The sequence below is a fragment of the Xiphophorus maculatus genome, chromosome 7 (genome assembly GCF_002775205.1).
Source record: "Xiphophorus maculatus strain JP 163 A chromosome 7, X_maculatus-5.0-male, whole genome shotgun sequence".
Taxonomy (NCBI): domain Eukaryota; kingdom Metazoa; phylum Chordata; class Actinopteri; order Cyprinodontiformes; family Poeciliidae; genus Xiphophorus; species Xiphophorus maculatus.
This window is the reverse complement of record NC_036449.1, coordinates 25,400,826-25,424,989: the sequence shown is the minus strand read 5'-3', so window position 1 is coordinate 25,424,989 and position 24,164 is coordinate 25,400,826. Positions and strand designations below refer to the sequence as shown.

Below are 24,164 nucleotides of genomic sequence, written 5' to 3'. Positions count from 1 at the left end.
TATTTACTCTACATACATAACATCTCTGTCACAAAGATTTTACATATTCAGCATACTTTACCATTTTCAAATGTATATACGTAATTTTCATTAATAAACAATTATACATTGTTATACAACTTTTGTATATATTTTTTATTGATCTGACGGTATATGTCTATCTTAAATGTCTTTTTTCTTTAGCTGTAAGCAGAAAATCATATTTATCAGAAATAAAGATGTGAAATATGTAAGATAATCTGTATAGTTCGTTTCATATAGTTAAATTAGTTACTTAAATAAATGAACTTTTCAAAAATGTTCTCATTCATTAAATATGACAGTATATAATTTGATTACAGACAATTTGGAAGTTCGAGAGAAGCGGAACTATTTATTCTTCTCTCTGTGTCCACACGGACAAAAACAACAAGAACAGACATTCGCTGCTCTTCCGTTGCCCATGACACCGGAGCGAAGTTCTGACAGCTGATTTCCAAACCGGTTTCCGACACTTTCAGAACCCCAGGTCCCGGTTTTTGGCTCGTTTCCCATTTGGAGGTGTTTGCTGCTTCCCAGCTGCGGGGTTCCTGACGGCGGGTTTACCGGGATACAGCGGCTGACTATGGTGTAGCACGGAACGTTAGCTCGGAGAGACGGAAGGTACCAACACAAAGCTTAGACAAAACCCTCTCAGGCTTCAGATACAGGCAAAGTTCTTCTTTAAAACAGGACATATTTTTGTCTGTGTGAGTGTGACGGGTTTTCTGTAATCTGTGTAATCCGCCGTGTCTGTGTATGAGAGATTATTACAGTGTTAGCGAAGTGTTATTACGCTAATTTAAAGGAAGTGTTTTGAAATTAGATGAGGGATTTTAAGTTATATTATTGTCCTGCTTCCGAGATCCTTTCAGCAAAAAAATAGGTGTTTCTCTGGGCTCTTCTCTTTGTTTCAAGGATATTGGACATACGCAGCTTCCATTAAACTACCTAAAACTACCTAAAATAAACCAATTAAGAATTATAGGAATATGTAGCATGCAGTAGAAATAAACAGTTCTGGTAAAAAAATACAACAACAACAACAAAAAAACAATAACAAACAAAAAGAAAACTTGATTCTTAAGACCTTGTGAAAACTTCTTTGAAATACATTAAGTAAACATTAGTGATGAACAACAGGTTCTGCAGCATCACAGAACAATATCATTTATAAATATCATTTACTGTTCACTCTTATATCCAATGGGGTTGAGAGGGGTGCCAGTGCCTATCTCCAGCGAGAGGCGGGGTACACCCTGGACCCTGGACAGGTCGCCAGTCTGTCGCAGCGCAACATAGAGACAGGCAGGACAAACAACCATGCACACACACACTCACACCTGAGGAGAATTTAGAGAGACCAATTCACCTGACAGTCATGTTTTTGGACTGTGGGAGGAAGCCGGAGTACCCGGAGAGAACCCACGCATGCACAGGGAGAACATGCAAACTCCGTGCAGAAAGACCCTGGGCCGGGAATCGAATCCAAGACCTTGTTGCTGCAATGCAGCAGTTCTACCAACTGCGCCACTGTGCAGCCCCTTGTGTTAAATATTCTTTAGAAATTAACTTAATTTTTAGATCTTTGAGAGGGTGTACTGTCATTAACATACCGTTATTATTATGTTTGTTGAAAATGGTCACACAATGACAAGATTATCATTTATCACAATAATTTTTTGAAAATTTGTCATCCAGCAAAATTTATTATTGTGACAGGCCTAGAAGTATTGCAACATTATAGGATAGCTTTACTCTCCAGACTTGTGATGTGTGTGCTACCAACATTTCCTCACTGTTTTCTTCCTTATTATTTGTAATCACTAACTCCACCGCTCTACTTGATCCTTAGCATCTTTTTTGTGCTTTAAGTATAGTGATAGTTCATCCAACTGGTCGAATGTAGTATTGGAATCCAGAGAAATGTCGTTTTTAAAAATTGTTTTAAGTGATAAATGGATGACTCAGAGGTGTTGAAGTGAGGTTTTGTTAGGAGGTTATAAGTGGTTCATACATTATCTGCTGTTGTGTATAGCTTTCTCGGCATCTCAGTAAGTCAGATTAGCTTGTCCTGGTGGGAGAAAGTAAAGGCTTGTTTAAGAGGACCTAAAACCAAGGCAGACCTCTACTGTCTTAAAGCAACTACAATTTCAAAAGCATTAAAAACTTCTTTTATTCATCAGTTTTCACACTTCCTTGCTCTTGTGTTCATTTACTGCCCTTTTTGGGAGCTCTGTTTTTATTCGTTTCATTTCCTGTTTCACACAGGAAGATCACTGGTAGCACACCTCCTTCTCCTCGGATTTCCTGTGTAAATAATCATCAGGTTCTTAAATAACTGATGATTTAGCTCATTGAAAGAACAGTTTCAATGAGTTAAAAACCTGGTAGGCTTTGATCTTGGACCCTGGACCTGAGACCAACTGACCTAGTTTTATCCCAATTCAAGAACCTTTTAGAGTTATAGATATAAATATTAACTGCATCCATACTGTAAAATCCATTTAAGGTATAGTTTTATGACACTAGCCTAGTATCGTAAGAAAATTTCCATATATTTAATAACAAGTATTTTTCGCATTGATCTATCCAGATAATAGTACATTTAGAGTAAATAAACTTTGCAATACTACACAGCTTCAAGCCGTGACAGTCTTTGCTGAGTTTAAAGATGGATTTTTCAAGCTTTTCACTTGACCTTCATAAAAATTAATTGCGTTTTGATCAAGATTAAATATTTTATTTGTAAGATTTGTTAGTACAGATTTTTAGTTCCCTCAAAGATGGCATCTTTATCTCTTCTGGATTCTATTTACTGTTTTTTATGCCAGTCAAGCTGCAGTCATTACCATTATTACTATATCCATGTCTGTAAATATGAAGATAGTTAATGATATGGTCTGGACTGATGAAGAATCACAGCCCAAACTTAGACAGCCATTTAGAAACTTGGAGCTTGACCAAATATTTTAAATATCACAGGAATTGGAAGCTATACAAAGAAATATGTTAGCTTGTTTCAGTTTTTAGCTGCTTGGAAACATTGTTGCACAAACTTGTTGTTACCCCCTGCAGCAGTTTGACCAACAGCCAAGGTAGTGTGTGTTAGGGAAACATGTCAGAGTGGTGAGTGACAGCCGAGGCAGGTGGGCTTTGACTTGGTCTCAGTGACACACATTTCATGGCCTCACTGTCAACTGATAGCTTCACTTTGCTTCTCCCTGCACAGATTACTGTAAATACCCCCACCCATTAATTAGAGCTTCGCACACCAAGTAGCTGCATGACATTTAATATTCTGGGAAGAACGTACAGTGCTTTGTATAAACAAACACACCACTTAAGTATCAGTAATGGGTAAATGGGATATCCCTGTTTTTACAAATAAAAATCTGACTTTTTGACTTTGTGGGACAACCTCTTGCTGCAGTTACGGCTGCAAGGCGTTTGGGTTTGATTTGTACCCGTTTTGCTGATGTAGAGACTGAAATGTTTCCTCATTGTACGTCAAACTCAGCCGGGTTGGAAGGAGTGTCTGTGAACGTTGATTTTTCAAGTCTTGCCATAGATTCTCAAGTGGGTTTATGTCTGGATTTGTACCGGGCCATTGTAATGTACAAAGCTCTGGAAAAAATTAAGGAACCACTTAAAATTCTTAGTTTCTTTGATTTTACGTTGTATAGATATATGTTTGAGTAATATGAACATTGTTCTTTTATTCTATGAACTACTAACAACATGTCTCCTAAATTTCAAGCAAAAATTTAGTATTTATATGCAGAAAATGAGAAATCGTCAAAATAACAAAAAATACATGGATTAAAACAACAATATCAATGTTTTAACTCAAGAAGAGTTCAGAAATCAATATTTGGTGGAATAACCATGAGGTTTTCAATGGGGTTCAGTGTAGTGGGCTCTTAATTTTTTCCAGAGGTATATTTGCTTCGATTGAAACTCTTCCATTGCACTGTAGCTCTGACTTTATGTTTCGGGTCGTTGAGGAACTTCCACCCCATCCTCTAACCGCTTTTCTTCAAGCATTGTCCTGTATTTATCTCCATCATCAACTCTGACTGGCTTTCCCGTCGCTGCTGTTGAAAAGCTGACCCATTATTTTAATTGTACTGAACAGCTGAGCCTTTTGTTTATTACTTACTTTGGAAAGGAAGCATTGGAAAGTTACAACTGTCTGCCATTGATCTTCTTGTTCACAGTAGGAGGTTTTCTGAGTTTATATAATTAAGATTTACTTACCCATCTACTTTTGATTGGCTGATTTAACATGGCGAATTGTTGCCAGAAAGTTTGTACCTGAAGATCTATTGTACAAACCTGCTGTACAATAGATCTGCATTACACAAATATGGATGTGTACAATATGGATTGTGTGGACTCAGTGGTTGGGGTGTGATTCTGACACACCTTTGTTCAGCCTGTGTGAACCACAAAAGGGAAGTGTCACTGGGTAAATTGGTACATCTGTATGGTAGCTGATACTCTGAGACCGCTGTATGATAACGGCTGGAGAAACAGTCTTAATCTCCTCTGAGTTTTTATCTATATTGCTTCCAGAAACAACAGACATGTTTTAAGAGAACATGTAGACAGTTACAGAAGATGTTTAATCTTCACTTCTTAATATTCAGGCAGCAGTTATGCAAGAATTGTGACTTTTATGTTTTTTAAAACTGTGAAACTTTTTTAAAACTGCTTATTCATCTTAAGCTACCTCTTCAATTAGAAATTGCGGTCCTGTTGCACCAGGTGTCTGCATACATACTGAGTTTGTATTTTCTTCTGACTAAAACAGAAGCCGAACCCACACTTTCCCCTGCTATTCTTACCAGTGGCACATTGAGCCGCAGACTTTGTTACAGTTTCTCTTCTTTGTTGGCAAATTAGCAGCTTTGTCAGCATATCTGCTAAAAAGCAGCCTGTGTTCACATCATACCCTGCAGGACCGCTGGAGGCAGAGAAACTGATAGAATTCACAACCAGATGCAAGAAAATGAAGAATCTTAACAACTAGTTTTGAATCTGTTACTTCCAAAAAGGGACTGTACTGGCAAATCAGAAAATTTATGATGCATTTGAGGAAGAAGTTGTTAAAACTTATCATGCGTCAAGTAAAACGGAAAGAAGTCTTTTCCCTTCAGAGCGTGACGTTACGCCTCAGAGAGTGAGGGCTGCAGAAGGAAAAGAACAATTCACAGAAGCTTCTTGTTCCCTTGTACTTGCAACCTCTCTCACACTGAAAAAAATGTAGAAAAATCTTTTTTAAACTTCTTCAGTGCGAGAAATAGGGTGACACAACCAGTTATTACATTTAAGGGCAATTATTTTTGTCACATTGAGCGGAAATGGCTTGCATTCTGATTCAGAAAATACATTTTCTTATTTTTTCAAGTGTGACAACAACAACATCAAAGAAATTTGGACAGATACTTTTCTACAACTCTACTCTATATGTATAATTTCCAACTAGAAAAAAAACAGGCAAAACTACCTTTTTGTGATTATTGAGCCAATTTTAATTTATAATGTGATTAATTAATTTATTGTGTATTGCGACAGGCCTATTTTCAACATCAAGTCAGTTTTTGTTGAACTAATTAATCATCTATCAGATTATGACTTGTCTTTACCTTTAATTATTTGTATGTGGACACCAATAAAATGGATCGTTGTGTGTTTTGATTTGTTCTATCTGTAGACATCTAAGCAGCGGACGCAGAGTGGTGTAGAGCAGACGGAGCAGCTTAGCCATGCTTACACTGGCCAGCAAGTTGAAGAAGGACGATGGAGGAAAGACAGGCCGTGCCTCTGGAGCCTCTGACTCCACCCACAGGGTCTCCATCAGAGACCGCCTTCTCACCAAAGGTGGCCACAACTCTTCTGTTTCTTGTTGCTTAACCTACAGTCTGTCTATATTAGAGGAGCGGCTCTCACTTTGACAGCAAAGAAAGACTGTCTTCTCCTTTTTAACTCCTTAGCAGAAGCTACCTGCTTGTGCTAAGGAGCTTCCAAATCTCCAAATATACTTAGAAATAAACAGGTATATTTTGGACACCCTTACCTGAAGTCACAACAGAGATATTGGCCTTTCAAAATTTAAAGAGCCAATTTCTTCCATCTTAAAACCTCTGCTGAAATGAAGCATTTTTTTTTTTACTGATTTTAGTAAAGGGATTCACTTTTTTTTAATGAGTTTTGACTACAAATTGTTAATAATAAAACACAAGAGATTGGACATATCTGTTCGAAGTATTCGTATTTATGTTGTTTTTTTATTTGTATGTTTTATTTTTGCTTTTGTCTTTTCATTGGGTTTTAAAATTTTACCTTATTTTCTTATAATATGAGCAAGGCTTGTCTAAAGAGAAATGCTCTCAAGAAACAATAAAATAACCAATAACTTTTCAGCAAGTTCATCTGGCTACAGTAAAACCACAAACAAAGCCATACTTAAAAGGGGTTTAATTGTTCCTGATCATCATAAATAATATGCTTGCTGACTGTTTTGTCTGTTATTGCAGTTTATTTTTTATTTTTATGGACTCAGCTCAATAAGCTTCTTATCTCTTGAAATATTTGACTCTTTTATTATAATTATTTTTCCTTTTCTACTTATACCCTTTACCTGCTCTATGCATTAGTCTATGCATTCACTTGTAAATCAGTGATTACTGTAAGAAGTAACGTCATACAGGTTCTAAGGACTTTCAGTAAAGGATTTAGATTTTGTTGCCTAAAAATTTGAAATTGTTTCAATGAAGTAACACCTGTTCTTCCAGAAGTAAAACATAGACTTGAGATGTAAATTGAATAAATAAATAACATTTGATTTAATTTAATTTTAATCTTTTAAATAAGTGAATAGAATTAGTAAATAATTAATCAAGGAAATAAATAAAACAATATTTGTTTCTTTAAGTAAAGAAGAACTCTACATATATTTGTAAGTTAATATGTAAATAAATAGGCATTTTACTAAATAAGTGAGTAAATAATACAATTTTTAAAGTAAATGAATTAATACTTTATTTTGAGGAAATACATTTATGTCTTTTTGGAAAGTCTATGACGTTTTTGTTATTAGAAAGTTTATCACAGATGACTGTAGTTTATAAACAAATGTATAATTTCAATGTCTGCTGCATATTGCTAGCTTCATTAGGTGAAACAATAGCTCTCTGCTGGGGAGCTGTTAATTAGCTTTCTCCTGTAGGTGGGAGGAAGAGAAATAAAAAAAAGAAGAGCAAACCAAAAAATATTTTCCACTGAGAATCAATTTAATTAGATTTATTCATACTAGCTGTACTTTTATGAATAAAAATAGACACATCTTATCAAATGACAACAACAGCATATAGGGCCCAGAGAAACAAAGATTCTTTTTTCCTTTAGTGGCTGAAAATATGTTTAACAAAACAGAACCTAATAACCAGAGCCAGCATCAGCAAATCAACTCTCTGCTGTTTTCCTGCTTTTCATCCTTTTTTTTCTGCTCATACTTTCATCTTTTGTCCCACTGCACCAGTCAGGTTTTTTTCCCACTAAAACATTATGCTGCATGCAAGACATTTTTTTCCTTTCTTATTCAGTTCCCACATTTGATATTATGTGGAAAAACTTCGTTTATGAACCAGAAGAGTGGGAGTATTAGTTCTCTGTGCTGTTGGCCTAATTACACACCATTCCAAACACTTTGAATCTTCAGGAACCGCAACACACAAAGGAATAATCCCCATCAAGCTCAACAGAGAGATGGTTATAGAAAGAGACGCTCCACATCTGTTTATTTTAAATCAAATGTACCCACTGAGGATCTACTCACAGATCCAGAATGTTTAACTTGTTTTGTTCTAACTCATTGTTCTTATTTTGTCCCAACAGAAGTTGCAGAACTTGAAGCCAATCTCCCTAGTAAGTGTGCCACATATTTTACCGCTCCACATTCTGCCTAAGGCAGAGTCACTGAAACTGAGAGCAGAATAAAAACATCATCAATTCTTTCTGAGTTAAGGGACATGGCTGTCAGAGCTCACATATGCTCTTCATCTTTACTTTAATACTTTGAGATGGGAGTCACCTTTTACTTGAACTGATGCTTTTTGGAATCTTGGGAAATCTACTGTAAACTTATTGCATTCAACATGATTTCTTTCAAAAGACTGATGTTCTTCATTTCTGCACAGCAACTCCCCTCGTCACTTTAATCCTTAATGAATACAAAACTAAATTAATAGCGTCAAGATGTGGACAGTAAGTCTGTAGGGACTTATTACTTTCTATGGTATCCTAAAATACCACAATAAAAGAATAATTTATTATCTGACATGTTACATGAGTCAACTGGCTCAAACTAAATGATAACGAGGTATAATGCACAGTTTCAGTATATTTTATACAATTAGATTAAATTATACAGAATATTTGTGCAATTTTTCTGGAATATTGATCTCTGTGATACAGGAAAATACTTACAGCTGAAACCAGAATTTCACCTACACCAAATAAAAAGACACTTACACCCTTTTTCACTGTCTGAAGTTAAATCAGACCAAACGTCTCTTGTTTAGGTCAGTTAGAATTACTGAGAATAATTGGTTATAAATAGTTTGGTACTAACTGGTTTGTTTAGAGGTACAAAATGTAAGTAGCAAGAGAAGAAAATGGCAGTTTTACTATGAATTGGGGTTGAAGTGACCCTGGGGTGGTAAAACATGCTGACAGTCTCTTTTGACATTCAAGGATTCATGGCCCCACTCTGACTCCATCTCAAAACTGTGCCCTAGTAAAAACATTTAGCCTTTTTGAGTTATGAGGGGTTATTAATGGCGAACACTCTTTTTCTTCAATCTTTTTTGGAATAAAGTAGAGGTTCAGCTTTGTGTTTATCCATTTTTATGATGGCGCCCATAACAGTTCAGCTTAAGTAAATATTGTTTGTCTTTAAATGGTCAAATACATCAACATAATTGCTCTTATTCATTCAGCTTGCAGTACTGATCTTTGAACACTAGGGGGGAATGTGGTGCCACAGAGATACCTATAGGCAATCTATAAATCTCGTTTTCATTGCTGACAATAGGGATAATCTGGGGGTTAAATTGGCTTTAATAAAGATAAAACTTTTAAATATGTGCAAATTTTTACACCACAAAGGCATATTACTGTTATGATTCCAACTTTTCAGTCTAAATGCTGACAGCTGTCATTCTCTGTTTCGCTATTGTTTTTACTGTGTGCAGGTACATGCAAAGCCAGTTTCCCAGATGAGAATAAGCTGCATCACTTTCAGCTGGCTGTGTCTCCTGGTAAGAGAAACCTCATTTTGCAACTTGTCAAATATGATCAGAAATACAGATATCTTATATTTCAATTTAATCTGCATAACTGAAAGTTTGAACTAATAAATTGCGGTAAACGTCCACATACACTCATGTTGTACACAAGGGATTTTAATATAAAGAGAATAAAGATTTTTCTTCAGGTTAGGACTCTCGGTATGTTGCCGAGAGTGAAAGTGCATCCGTTCGCTGTTTTGTTTCTAATTTTGTGTGCGCATTTTCACTGAATGGCACTTGGAGCCCTGCTCTGTATTTCCACATTACGGTTACACTTTGATAAGCACATAGTGAAGTCCATTGTGCATGCTCAGCAGCCTTCCAGGCTAAGTGGGCTACCTATCAAGTGTCGAACAACACAAACATACCAGTGTGGAATTACACAAGTCTCTGGAGGTTGTCTTACCTGTCACTTCCCTGCCTGTCACAGGGAAACTGTAACACAGCCTAAACCCAGTGTTACCTTCTCCACTACCTGCATTTAAAAAGCTGCCCAACAGTTAATGTATTATGCAGAAACTAGAAACTGGGAACAAATATCTGTCTGTCTGTCATTAATTAATTACGCAGGGATATTAACAACATGCACAGTTAAAAACACAGACAGAAAAAGGAATAAAACTTAAGAGTGAAACATTTTGAATATGAACATTTTAAAACAATTTATGTTAAATCCTATAGTTTTGCCAGTTTTTGTAACATGGGTTTTAGAATTTAGCTGAGTTTTCAAAATTATTCCTTAATATTTTTTCTGTGATGCTTGTTCAACGGCATTCCTGTTCGTCTGAACATGCAAGGACCATTATGAAGCTTTAGTAACTGAAAACATAAACTTTGTTTTCTTTGTATCATGGGTTAAGGAGGAGTCGTTAAGTCTTGGTATTTTATGTAAAGTGTTGTTACATTTTTCATTGACTGCTTCACAGCTTTTACCAAATATGTAAATGGCACTGTAGTTGGTGTAAATTTGCAAATTTACTTAATGACAGATTTCTGGGTCACTATTAATATATGGGCTGAAGAAGATCAGATGTAAAACAGTTCCTTAAGAGATTCCTGTTTCAGTTTTGAGAAAAATAGTTTTACTATTACTAATGACAACATATTGTTCACAATCCTTTTAAGTGTGACTGAATTATTTTGCTATTAAGAGAGGTGAAAATAATTGGATTTATTTATTTATGTTTTATTTTGCAAGAACCAGAATTCTAACTTCAGCAGATTAGCTCTGAACTCATGTTGCACATAAATCAATTTATCTTTAGCTGCATTTCCACTGATCATATTATTGCAAAGTGGAATTACCAAAATAAGTTTGCTTAATGAAAACATACCAAATTCGAAAAAGCAAGTTTTTCTCTAAAGGTTTTTGAACTAGGATAAAGTAGTTTTTTTGGCTACTTATTCATGTGATTTTAATTATGGATCCTATTTAATGGAAACACCTCAATTGCAAAATTGTGTTTTTTCGACAGCAGAACAACAATTATTCGCTCCCATTTGTTAGGGAAACATAGCAATTTGTAGATGCTCCTCACCCTAATTTACGTGTATAAAATCTACCAGTCCAGAGGATAATTTTATTCTGTTTTAACCTCTCGGCCACCACAGACAGACCATAAGAACTGTCAAAGGACATTAGGGACATGATGGTAGATCTTTACATGACTGGAAGGGGATCCAAAAAAATCAGATAGACGGCTGACAGCTGGTGGTGTGATTACTGGGAAATAGTGGAAATATTTCCAATATGAGACTTCATGTTGGGTCTCTTGAGGTGAGAATGATCAAGAGAAGGTTTGGTGGCATCATCAACTCACACCAATCAAAAAGAGCTTGTTAAGGAAATTAGGTGTTCCACAGCAAAACCTTAGTAGAACTAGATCAGTCTTTCTCTCCTCTCTGTTCAATTGCGCTTGCATATTTGTAATTCTGTCTCCTCTGTGTCACTCAAACTGGCACCATGATTTCAGATTAGCTGTCAGAAAGAACTTTGTAAGCAATATCTGTGGAGAAAACACAAAGATCAGCGATTAGTGAAAAGGATTGGTGTCTTGTTCTTTTAAAAAGAATTGGTATGGAGATTGAGTTCTCAGAGAAAGACTCGCTCAATTATTTAAAAAGACTGCCTCCCCTGGCGCAGCCGTCCCAGTTCACACCGCCTTCCTTTCTCTCTCCTCCTGATTTAGACCTCACAGTTTTGGACTCTGTTCCTGTTGTTACGCACTTTGTTCCGCTTTACTCATCAGTTTGCCAGGTGTGTTTATTTTCAAGTACAGTGTAAAAAGTTATTTAATAAGAAGCACTTCAGATCTTGCTGCGAGGCATGTGTGTGTTTATAGAAGAGGATTTGTAATCCTAACCAGTAGTCAAATGAAAAATATTACATCAAATTATGTGCGTCTGTGATGCTGATCGCCATTTTTGTGTGTCTCAGTTCTCTAAATTGAATTGCAGTAGATGTTTTATCAGTTTTATCCACAGTCAAAAGTATAGGAAAGCTTGCCCTGGGGCTCAGGCTGTCTAGTTTGTCTTGTGTGTTGAAGGTAAAATCATGTTGACTTGTTTTGTAGAGAATACACAGCTTACGGCCATGCAAGCTTTTCTTGCGTTTTCTCTTTGTGTCGTTTTGTTCTGTTTTCTCATGCTCCTGTTATCGTTTACATATCTCAGGGCTACAATGGGCTGCTTACTCTAGCTCAGCGTTATTTGAGCAGCAAATAGGAGTGCCATAAGTGACTCATAATGATTTTATTCACATGCAGTTTTAATCAAAACTGCCTCTGTTCTGCTCATTAAAACAGGTAAGTATTCCTGTCATTTTCAGTCATCCGATTCAAGACAGAGGATTCAAGACATGATGTTACTACTCCTTAATAACATCATGTCATTCTGTTTCATTTGAACAGCACCTGGTGGGAGTAATATTGGAGTTTATGGTCTGTACTTGTATCTCAACTTTTCTTATTCAACCCACCACTTTGGGTTACGCATTTACGTATGGGTTCAGCAAAATGCTGCTGCAGTTTTGGATAGAATTGGGGTAAATAAGGAAGAAATAGTCAAAAATAAAAATATGCAATACATTTGCTGAAATGTATTGCACATTTCAGCAACAATACAGTTCAAGGTGCTTAACATCATAAAAACATCATACAGTCACCAAATATGAAACAAGCAATACATGTAATTCTTTTTCAAATGCTGTCATCAAAATTATCAAGCAAATATACATCAAATATATTGATAAATTTCCCACTTACTAATAATCAAAGGGAACTCTAAACGAATGGGATTTTAGTCTTAATTTAAAGGAACTCAGTGTTTCGGCTGTTTTACAGTTTTCTGAAAGTTGGTTCCAGATTTGTGGTGCATAGAAGATGAATGCTGCTTCTCCATGTTTGGTTCTGGTTCTGGGGATGCAGAGCAGACCAGAACCAGAAGACCTGAGGGGTCTGGAAGGTTCATACAACAACAAGTCTTTCGTGTATCTTGGTGCTGTTCAGTGACAACATGATCAGCAGCGTTATGGATCAGCTGGGTTGTTTTTAGACAGACTTGTAAAGACACTGTTGCAGTAATCAATGCAACTAAAGATAAACGTATGGATGAGTTTCTCTAGATCTTGCTGAGGCATTAGTCCTTTAATCCTGGAAATGTTCTTCATGTGATAAAAGGCCGACTTTGTCTTTATGTGACAAAGTCTGTATGTGACTCTGAAGGTTCATGTCTGAGTCATCACTGCACCCAGATTACAGACTAAAGAATTTGCATGCTGACTCTTGCAGTTTTGTTTCTGTTTAACTAAAATTGTTCAGGGCTGTGAAAATCAATTATTCGGATGAATAGATGGACAAGCAGAAATACCTGCTTTCTCTGAAAGAAAAGGATTATTTATGTCTTTTATATCTTGGTGATCAATCACATCAGGTGGCTACAATATAGTAAATTGTGGAAAGACCTTCATGGGTAAAAATGTTTTTGCTTGATGTTTTATTCACAAACAGAGTCTATTTTATTAAAATTATTATTGAGCGGTCTTCTCACATGAACTCAGAAGCATGCAGGAAAACATCACAGAGGGGGGTTTCAGCTGGAAGCATGCTCTCAAAGCGTGAAATACAGATGATTGTTTGCAGGGAAGCACAAAATGAGGAGGACATGTTTGTCAAAGTACAGCGTGGAAATAACAATGTTTCCTTCACAGCACCTTGGATGATGGATGGGGCTTTCTGTGTCCTGCTTTTGTGCTGGAATTTACACCACATGTTACTGGGTCTATCCAAGTATTGATGAGCGGGTCTGAAGAATCATGCTGGTCAGCAGAAAAGTGTGTAAGGCAGCAGCCCTTAGAATGGTGCACACTTGCAGTTAAATGGCCCTGGAGACTCCTTGTTACATTTGCACATTGTTCCACTTCCTCTTTGTGCTTTGCTTGGAGCCCATGTGAAAAATGGAACAGCTGAAGACTCTGGTTCAAACATGAAAATGGGCTTATTTTTGTATTTTGTCTGGTTGTGCAAAATAAACAAGAGAAAAATATACAGTTTTATGCATTTGTTTGCAGTTTTAAATGTCTCCTCCTACTTCTCTCAGTTTAGTTTTCCTTTTTCACTAAAATGGTTCTTATTTGTGGCGTCAGGCTCTGAGTTTTTGAGGGATGGGGACTCCAGCAACCCTGCGAGGTGAACATGTTCTGACCCATCTTTTATTCACAATATAAAAAGGGCACTAATGAAAAAAAAAACAGAAGACTAGATGTGTCTCTGTACTGGACGTGTCTTTCTGCTGTTTTGCATGGCAATAAATGGCATATTGTTTTGCATATTGCACCATAGAGATGCAGAGGGAGTGTATTTTTAGAAGGCTCGGCAAGAGGTTGCATCTAATTAAAGTATTTTAGTTAAATGGGACAAAAGATGAAAAATATGTTTAATTATAGTCATAGTTATGCCTGATAGATACAAAGATTATATCTTTTTAGACCAAAAGTGCAGAGGATGTGTTGGTCTGTAACTTTTAGAAATATATCCTGCTTAAATGATGATAAGTTGTGCATTTGTTGTCGCATTTGATTTGACATATGTTTACATAAATATGCTTAAGCGTGAACTCATTTTTAAAAAATTGCATGTTATTCTTTTATATTATTATTATTAAAATTGATTTCCCCCCTCTAGTTGGTAAGTAGACGTATTTTGAAAGTCTTCACAATAAATCCTCTTTTGATTTGTGTGATTCACTTATAAAGGGTGTGAATTATTTAACTGCTTTGTTGCCTCTCTTTTGTCTTGCTGAATTCAAACAAAATTATTGAATAGACAAGTCTCTGTTTGGAGAAATGCAAAAAAGATACACTTCTCTTTGGATCTCTGTCTTATTGTGTTGTGTTATGTTTTTTTTAAGTTCAAGATAAAAATTTTCAGCCTTTGGGCCAAATGTTTCTCTTATAAATATGAGCGGCAGAGTGCTCTCAGTAACAATAAATATCAAAGTCAGTTAGATTGAAACTTACAGTAAAAATACCGTTGTTACTCACTAGCCTGAGGAGTAAGCAGTAAAAGTTTTAAAAGTCAAATGTTTCTTAACAACGATGTCTGATTGTTCTTGCCTGCTGCAGACAGTCATGAATTGTTCATTACATCTTACTGAAGCTGTTATACAGAGGATGTTCGTGGTTTTGTGCCTTCCTCTTGCTCCTTCTTTTGTTCATCCATCAAACTTTTAGTCTCTTGATCATTTTGGCCTCTCATTTTCTTACCACTTACACATGTTCTGGGTTCCTGCACAGTCTTGAAAAGTGTAGAATGCAATTTTAGTATTTTCCAGATCTTTGGGTGTGAAAATACTTGTATTTCCACAGTTTGTATCCTGTGCCAGATACAAATCTTTGCAAAAAGATTTTCTAAACAAATTTCGATATAAAAGATGTTATGAAAATGACAACCTGAAAATCCTGAATTTAATACTTCATGGAGCAGTGGTGGGTACCGCTAACTAAGAAATTACAATAAGAAATGCAATTTTTATTATTTGTATGTCAAGTACATGTGATGCATTGACAATAAACCGGACTTTGACTTTGATTTCACATTTATTTCTAAAATATTATGTTTAGATCATAGCAAAGAGAAGGCTGTTTGGTATTAAATGCCTCCATGGTGGGTATGAAGTAAAGGTTGGTATATAACATCTTGTGGCAGCCGCTGCCTTCTTGTTTAGGTACAAAAACACCAAAACTACTAAAGAAAATTGAGAAAAGACAAAATAAGGTGCACCCCACTTTGGAATAACGCATGTTTGGGGATTAACCAGATTAATTTCAAAAGAAAAACAAAATGGTAAATTTAATTCGGCTAATTAAGAAGAATAGCTTTTTAGACTCAGGAAGAGAAGTACTGTGTGTGTTTGTGTGTCTTGATAGCTGAACCTATCAAACAAAAAAACCCCAAGATGATTAATTAGCAATTAGAAACAATGTTGTGGCTTGTATCAATGCATAGCCCTCTTTAGATCCAATGTACTGCATTACTCAGGTTTTGAAAGTTAGTAAGTGTAAATGATCATAATAAAATGTCTTGTTGAAGCAGAACTTGCTCTTGTGTTTCAAATAATGATGTCGGTACTGCAGGATCCCTTAAATTTGGCAAAAATAAACACAAATAGATTTACTGAAATAAACATCTTCACTTATTCTTAATGTTTCAATGCTGTAAAACAGTAATTACCACAATAACTGTTTGTTAGTCCAATTCTAATGAGGTAAATTCTGGTGGGCAACTATTTAAGAAGAAAGAGCTTCGGATGGGAGCTGATTAAAAATGTTTTTGTTTTTTTTACATTTAGACGAATAAAACCAGTTTTTAGTTCACATTGTCTAATCTCCTGAAGATGAAGGAACACTTAATTTTCATAATTACTGGATTATAATAGAATTATTTTTCAACAGGGATTTTTTTGTTGTAAGAGACACACATTTGTTTCTGTCTGTCAATAATTGCTCTTTTTCTCTCCTCAGATGAGGGTTATTACCAAAGTGGAAGGTTTCAGTTTGAAATAGATGTCCCTGAAGCCTATAACATGGTGGTGAGTAGTTATTAATATTTTATTTCAGATGTTTAGGTTTTGGCTTTTTACCTTCATGTGAAAAATTCAGAAAGGCTGTCAAGTCTTTTTCAAACATATTTGGAAATGTGGATGTTTACCTTAAATTATAGCAACTATGAAAAATTCATATAATTTTTGTATAAAATTAAAGCTGAAAAAAAGACCCTAATTGAAAGCAACTGCTAATAGCCATCCAAGGAAGTCCACCCTGAAAGAAGACAGCAAGACACTAAAAGAAGTCTTGGTATCTACTGCAGGATCTTGCTTTAGCTGATACGCAAGATAGTAGTTGTTTGATCTGTAAGAGATTTCACTACTTGAACTTTCAAAAGAGATATGCAAGATAAAATCTTATTTCTGAAGAAATAAAAGAAGCAGTTTGTTTGATGCAGCAATGTAGAAATGACGTCGCAAATTGTAATGATCATATATTAAATAATTATTCCTATCATACTTGATTTTAATAGAAATTTGAAAAGAAATACCAACTAAAACCATTAACATGCTGACATTCTAGAACTGTATATTTACAATACTGTATTTAAGTGAAAACACAACCCAGATGAACTCACATCTCTTGTCTTAGTAATGTTGGAAGAAGAGCAAAACCCATGGAACTGCTGGCCTAGAATGCCAGGTCAGGACTTATAAAAATAGTAAATTGGTGCAGTGAGGCTGTGGTGTATGCAGACAATCAATATAAACCTGTTTTCACTGCCTTTCCAGAGGTCACACTTTGCTCTTTACTTCCTACTTACTTTGCTCCATCCTAACCACTATTGAGAGTTTATTTTAAACTCTTTTAGCATCTTTCTCTTTCTCTCTTTAGAAATTAACATAAATTGATCAAGAAGTTAACCAGGCAGACGAGACAAATGGCTAATGTCATTGAAACTAAATTTTGGTCACAGGGAAATGTGCATGAATTAATGAAATTTTGACACAGATTTAAATATATTTAGTGACCAGTTGCACACATGGCAGAAGCTTCCCCCATACCATTACTTTCTCTCAGTGGGACAGCAGAAGATCCTGAGGAAGAATCTTTTGAGGAAAGGTTCAAAGATCACAACAAAGAGCCTGTGTTTAACTTTCCAGATAAAAATCAACTGGTTTCTGCTGGGGAACTGAATCTCTGGAGACTCTATTCCACAATCCAAAGGTGGTATTAGATTATCCAGACCACCCTTAGATGATGTTGTTCATGCCAAATACTGATATGAAATTGTTGTGTGATTGGGACCAGTGACAAACCTTCCATTGAAATACTGCTGTTCTGTTATAACTCATTATGTCCTCCATAAACCATATAGTCAAAGGTCTAATACACTTTTAATTTCTTGCTTTTTCTATATTTTTTTCCAGCCTCCTAAAGTCAGATGTCTGACCAGAATATGGCATCCGAATATCACTGAAAATGGAGAGATCTGTTTGAGGTATTCGTCTATGGCTTTTTACCATTTTGTCACTTTTTTCCTTATAGTTTAGGCTGTTTTAATTGGTATTCTGTAGAGAGAGGTCCTAACTCATTTTCTTCTATTAAAAAAGGAAATTATTTTACTGGTGCTGTAATTGTAGTTTTCTAAGGGAGTTTGGTCCTTCATAATTAGTTTGAGCACCAGCAGGAATTGGTTGATATTCCTAATATAATTAGAAAACAGAGTATAGTGTGACCTGCATGTCTCTTTTTTTCCTGCAGCTTATTGAGAGAACATTCAATTGACGGCACAGGTTGGGCACCAACTAGAACATTAAAGGTAAAATGCATTTATTGTGGTTATACGTTACGTATCTTAAAGGATTTGAAGAGTTTCTGAAAACTGGTGCCATTAATATCTGTATCAGACACAAGTATGGGCCATTCTGACATACAGATTTATTTTTATCTAAACCGTTCTGTTGTAGCTGTCTTGGTATGTCAGAATGAAGGAGGCTACATACAAATAAACCAAAACTGAAATAAACCAAGCATTATTTTCCTTCCACGTTGAGTGTGTTTGTCAATTGAGGTATACAGGACAAATGTCACTTTAAAGGTAAAAATATATTGATTTATATTATTTATTATTGACTAATTTATTCCAAGTCAAAAAATGCTGGTATTTTAAAAGGGTTGTGTTGACTTTTGCAATTGACTGTAAAGTGTTGTTAAAGTTCATAACAGGCTCAAAATATTTTGAATTTTTGCTTTGAAAACATTTTCATTTGTCCCAATTTTGTTGTGAACTTTCAAATTAAAAGTTAAATTTGGGCTTCTGTCTACAGTGACCTTCAGATTACCTTCTCTTGTAAGGCTTTTTTATGTTCAGAGGATGAAACAGAGGAGTCCATTTAGCTTTGAGAGCGAGGTTCCTTGACACAATGGCTTAATATTTGTTATAATTATGGCATTGTAAGCCTCCTGCTACCTGAAATACCAGAAGCAATTCTATTGACAGTGACACCTCTTATATAATGAGCCACTGTTGCTTTGCTAAACTGCTATATTTGACATTTAGCAGAAAGTAAAGGCATGATGCTTTCTATGGATCTGTTCCCACCTTATCACTGGGTTGTTTAAGGTAAACTTAAAAATGGAAACTTTTTCACTTGCATTTAAAAGAGTTCATTGAGTTTTCAAGTTACTGTTCAGTCAAGCTCTCCTTTTCAAGCCGTTAAAGAATAGTCAGAGGTTTAAAGCAAGGACACTCTCTTCGATCTTCACTTAGGATTTGATGAAAATTACCTCTAATAGAAACTACGACTTTAAACTATGTTATACAAGGAAGGAGCTCTGCCCTCCATGCTAAAACTGGCTGTTTTTTTCCAAAGAGACCCAAGAGAAGATCAACATTCTCCTCAGTATCTGCGCTGGTTTTCTCCTTGAATACAAACTATCTATGACGACCTCCAAAGTAACTTTTTTTGTCAAAATTTTAGAGTTTATGATTTGGAGTTTTCCACTATTTTGTCCTCACTTTTCTAATAGTTTCAGACAAAGCAACTTTCTCTTGAGTTTTCTATTGTTTGAAAGATTATAGTTTAAAATGTTGAATATATCAAGTGCATACAATAATTGTCAACAATAACAATAGTTTTGAAAGAGACGTGATTATCTCTAAAAAAAATTACAAGTGAATTTATTTATTTATTTGCTAAATTGATTGGTATTATATGTAAGCATAATAGTTTCATAGCTGTGACATTGTATATTTGTTTCACTTTAGTCTAAATGAAACAATTCTTGCTACTCAGTTCAAATATATGTAACATATCCTCACATTTACAGGTACTGCTGTTTTTTCAGCTATCTGTTTCCCTTTTGTCTGACCTTCCATTAGAGCCTCTGGGATTGAAAGGTCACCAGAATTCACAAGGGGGCTATAATGAACTGCATCTGCTTTTACTTCATGTTTATTTGAACAAGGATTCCTTTTTTTCCTACTAGCTCTAATTGTGATGGATATTTCTCAACCCTTTGGGACTTGGATACAGTGGACCTCCAGTGTTATGGGGTTTAGGGACTACAGCCATCCACAAAAAGCCGAAACTTGATACCCCCTCTACAAACTCTTGTAACTGCCTACTTTAATAGTTCACATGCCAAACGTACCTTAAGATGCATTGATAGGCATAGTGGAAACAATTTTAGAACTACCAAAGCTAACATCCACAATCTTTGTTATCTCTACTCTTGGGGATTCAGCCGAGGAAAGTGAATGGTGCTCCTGGATTGGCTGCTTTGCAAATGCCTTCCAATAACTTGTCAATTAGCATTGTGCCGAGGTATTTCAGCATCCAAAACTCAATTTATTTAGAATATATTGAAGAAACCTGTGAATAAGCAAATTTTACGCAAATATTTCAGAGTGATCCTTTACCTTGGCACTAAAAATGTGTTTCAGAAGTTTCAAACAAAACCCAATAATAACACATTCACTAAGCGTCATAATAGGGCTTTGGGAAATAAAGCTGAGAGTATTCACAGGTTTGACAAACATCCATTGTCTTCCAATATCATCTGAATTAAGGTTTTAAATGAACTGACTGTGTATATTGCCAGATATGTGAAAATTATCCAATTTAGAGTTTCCATAAAAGTATTTCTATACCTCTTATTTGAATTCACTATATACATCCATATTGTGTTTTTCCTTGTGTAACACAAATTAATTCAAAATGAAGAATGGTTTTGTCAGAAATTATGCACATCTTTTTACTGACATGCGTAGGAACTTTCAAAGAAATCAGAAAAAAAATCCCTGAAATGCTCTAAGCCTCAGTTAGATGACAGTACAGTTATATAAAACTAAACAAGCATGGCTTGTTTGAAGGATCTGTCAGGAGAAAAGCACTTCTCTCTAAAATGAGCACAGTGTGATTTTTGGTTTCTCCTTTTTTTTCTTTAAAATCAATAACACTGCTTGAAAATGTACAGCAAATGGAAAATTTGAGATTTTTGTCTATAATCCACTAAGCAAAAACTAAAAACTGCATGCTCACTGTACAGCACAGGGATGAACGGATGATAATGTGAGAATACTTGTGCTGGTTCCTCCTATTATTCTGCCAAATGGTCACAGCCATCAGTAACACTCTAAAGAAATTTGAGTCAAAACCTTTTAATACACAACCAAGAAACTGATAAAGTTATTTAGACATCAGCAACATAAATGTGTTGCCTTTTCTGTCAGCTATTATTCTGGAAAAACTCTCCAGTGTTTAGTCAAACATAGGTGTGGATGTGGTCATAGGCGTGTGAGCGGTTGATCTTGAGTTCAGGTGCGTCATCCAGTGTCAGAGCGTGCACAAAAATATGTGGGGAAAAACCCCCAAAAAAACAAAGGTGCAAAAGCTGCTAAGCAGAATGTGTGTTGAGTGGGTGGTTTGTCCCTGTTCTCTGGTCACCACTCTTCTCCACGCAACCCACACATGAAGCACAAACTTCTTTTCCTTCTTAAGATATGCATACTGCATATCGAATGTTCTTTAATCTGAGCTCATTCTGCTTGTCTTATTAATTTTTTTACATTATAAAACTGACAACACTGGTGTGAAAAATATATACTCAGAAACAGAAAACATTTGATAAATTTTCTAGATTTGGAGAACTTGATTCTGGTTTACTATGTGATTTTTTATGATTGTGACATACAAATGTAACATTTGTCAGTTTTATTTTACATTATTAGTTTTGTTTTATTATACATAATACTTGTTTTTTTAAACAAGATTTTAATCTCAGATTGAAGAGGGAACTTTAATGAGGTATCATGGGTTGTTATGATCTGCAATGTTTTTATTCTCATTCTGATTGATTGGTTTGTGCACGAGTCCTGGGGAGGAGATGTTTATGAAAGTTGCATTTCCAGCATGATTTAAATAATGTGTTTAGAGCCAGTTCTAGATAGTCCTCTGCTGCATAGTAGCTTTAGTTATTTTTAATGCCAATAGCTAAACTGAGTTCAAACTAAATTGAGAGCTTGTTTCAGTCTAATGTCAGCAATTTCCATGTGGTATTTTATCTAACCAATCTCTTGACAGCAGTGTGCACCAGTGTAGCCAGTAAAATTAACTGATGTCCTCTCAGATCCATCAACAAGCAAGTATACGTTTTTGAGAGAAAATAAGAAATATTTGAGAATTGCAAAAGGATTTGTTTATCCAGAATACTTCAGAAGAGTCAGAAAGGTATAATTTTTAAATCACTTCAAGATGAAAATGACAAAAATATTTGAGTTGAAACAAAATTCATACAAATTCATACTGGTATGAATTCAGAATTCATACCAGTATGAATTCTGAATACCAGAATTCATACTGGTATGAATTCATACCAGTATGAATTCATACCAAATTCATACTGGTATGAATTTGTGATCTCTGCACAATTTGGCAAATGTGCAGAGATCCCTTTATTTGTAATCAACAATGTCTAACAAAAGAATAAAAAAACAGTATACTGCATGGTGCAATATGGTGCATCTCAGGTTAATTTAAAGTAGAAAAATTGACAAGATGTACATTAAACATATGTGCATAAAAAATAAGAGACTATATGAAGTGAGAAAACTGTGTAAATAACCGAGTCATAAAGACTTATTGAGTTTGATGATCAATGATGACTATAATGTATAACAGCTGTAGGGAAGGGTTTCTTATAATGCTTCTTTGTTCACCTAGATTGCATTGGAATTGGCATTAGATAGAGCATTTAAATGGTTGCTTCAACTGGACACCCACTTTCATTTTGAATGTTACTGTAATTATAATTTTCTTCATGTTTACTTCAGATTTTTTGAAAGTTTTGTGAATAATTTAGAAAACCTTGGTTTGAAAATATTTGTTGTGTAGCATATACATTTTTTTGTTTTGTTATTTAAATGTGTTTGTTCAATATGCATGCCTGAACGCATGCAGGAATAAAAAAAAACAACAAAACAAAACATCTGTCTCATTTAACATGAAATTTCCCACAGAATAACTGTTGTTTACTTCCATTGTTGACAGCACAAAACAGATGTTCAGAACAACTCCTATAAAGCTGAAACCATTCAAGAATCATTGCTGCTTCTTAGAATGTAAATGGAGTAAATCAATATGGAATGAATGAGAAGTGACTTGGAAAAGCTTCTGAACATTAAAAGTAATTGTCAATTAAAAAATGAGCTACTTTGTATTGAAGCAAAACTGGAGGATATTAGTTTTCTATTTGTCTTTATTTTCATTCTTGATCAATGCTGGGAAATTAATTGCATCTGGCTGAACTGTCTCTGCGAACAGAAATGTCAGGATAATAAAAGCTAAACGGGAAATGAAAAGCTGTTTTGTTGTTCTGTGTTGAAGTCCTGTCACCTGTAGTTGCTGCTAGCTTGAAAAACAAGCCAGAACCCACAGGACCTGTGGGTCATTTAATAACAGAAATGGACAAGATGATGTTTTGTTTTAAGCGAGCTGTTGAAGACACACCTCTGAAGGTTACTGCTTTACTTGTGCTGCATATTAATGAAACTTAGCCTTTTGAAAAGCAATGTGTAAGTGGACTCTTCTTTGGCACAAGTAACATCTGTAGATCGTCCTTGTCTATATACACAGCTTGTCTTAATTGCTCCTACAGCATGCAGTGTTAATTAGCAGGCTTTAACTAATCAAAGTAAACATGTTTTCAAAACTGATTATGCTTAACAGGTTTTATTGTGGCTCCATTTGCTCGTGGATGTAAGATTAACTGAGTCCCAAGTAAGAAAATCTATTGAAATGCACCCTCAATTTTTAAATCAATTTATAATCAACAATTTTGACCACAAAGTCCAATATGGCTTTCATCATTATGAAACAGTTTATTTCCAGTTCTGACTTTCAGAAATCCAAATCCAAACAGCACACAGTAGCGCACAACTATTTATTTAGTCTGTGAATTCATGCATGCGCCGATGTCTTTTGTGAGATTAACTCACATTACCCATGTTACCCCACACTTTAAATAGAGTTTATCGAGCTCAAGAGCAATTGTGATGACTGCCATTATCAGGATAGAGAAGAGGAAAGTGTGGGTTGATTGCAGTCCATATTGTTCTCATGATATTCAGTAATTATACTGGAATTGTTTGCTTTTTTTTAATTGTGCTGCCCTACTTGTAAACCTAGTGGTAGAAATTAGAACTAAAAGCACAGAAATGTTAATTTAACTTTACATTTGTAGCA

At 35.3% G+C, this 24,164-nt stretch overlaps 1 protein-coding gene across 1 annotated transcript in view; it reads left to right on the top strand.

Annotated features, from left to right (window-relative positions):
• Window positions 1–409: 409 nt before the first annotated feature.
• Window positions 410–24,164, top strand: part of ube2f (ubiquitin conjugating enzyme E2 F (putative)) — a 40,700-nt gene continuing 16,945 nt past the window's right edge. The window contains exons 1-7 of the mRNA XM_023336219.1: window positions 410–642; window positions 5,738–5,904; window positions 7,921–7,950; window positions 9,279–9,344; window positions 16,393–16,460; window positions 17,847–17,917; window positions 18,181–18,238. Of these exons, the coding sequence (XP_023191987.1) occupies window positions 5,790–5,904; window positions 7,921–7,950; window positions 9,279–9,344; window positions 16,393–16,460; window positions 17,847–17,917; window positions 18,181–18,238 (408 nt within the window). The 5' untranslated portion in view covers window positions 410–642; window positions 5,738–5,789. The remainder of the gene's footprint in view (window positions 643–5,737; window positions 5,905–7,920; window positions 7,951–9,278; window positions 9,345–16,392; window positions 16,461–17,846; window positions 17,918–18,180; window positions 18,239–24,164) is intronic.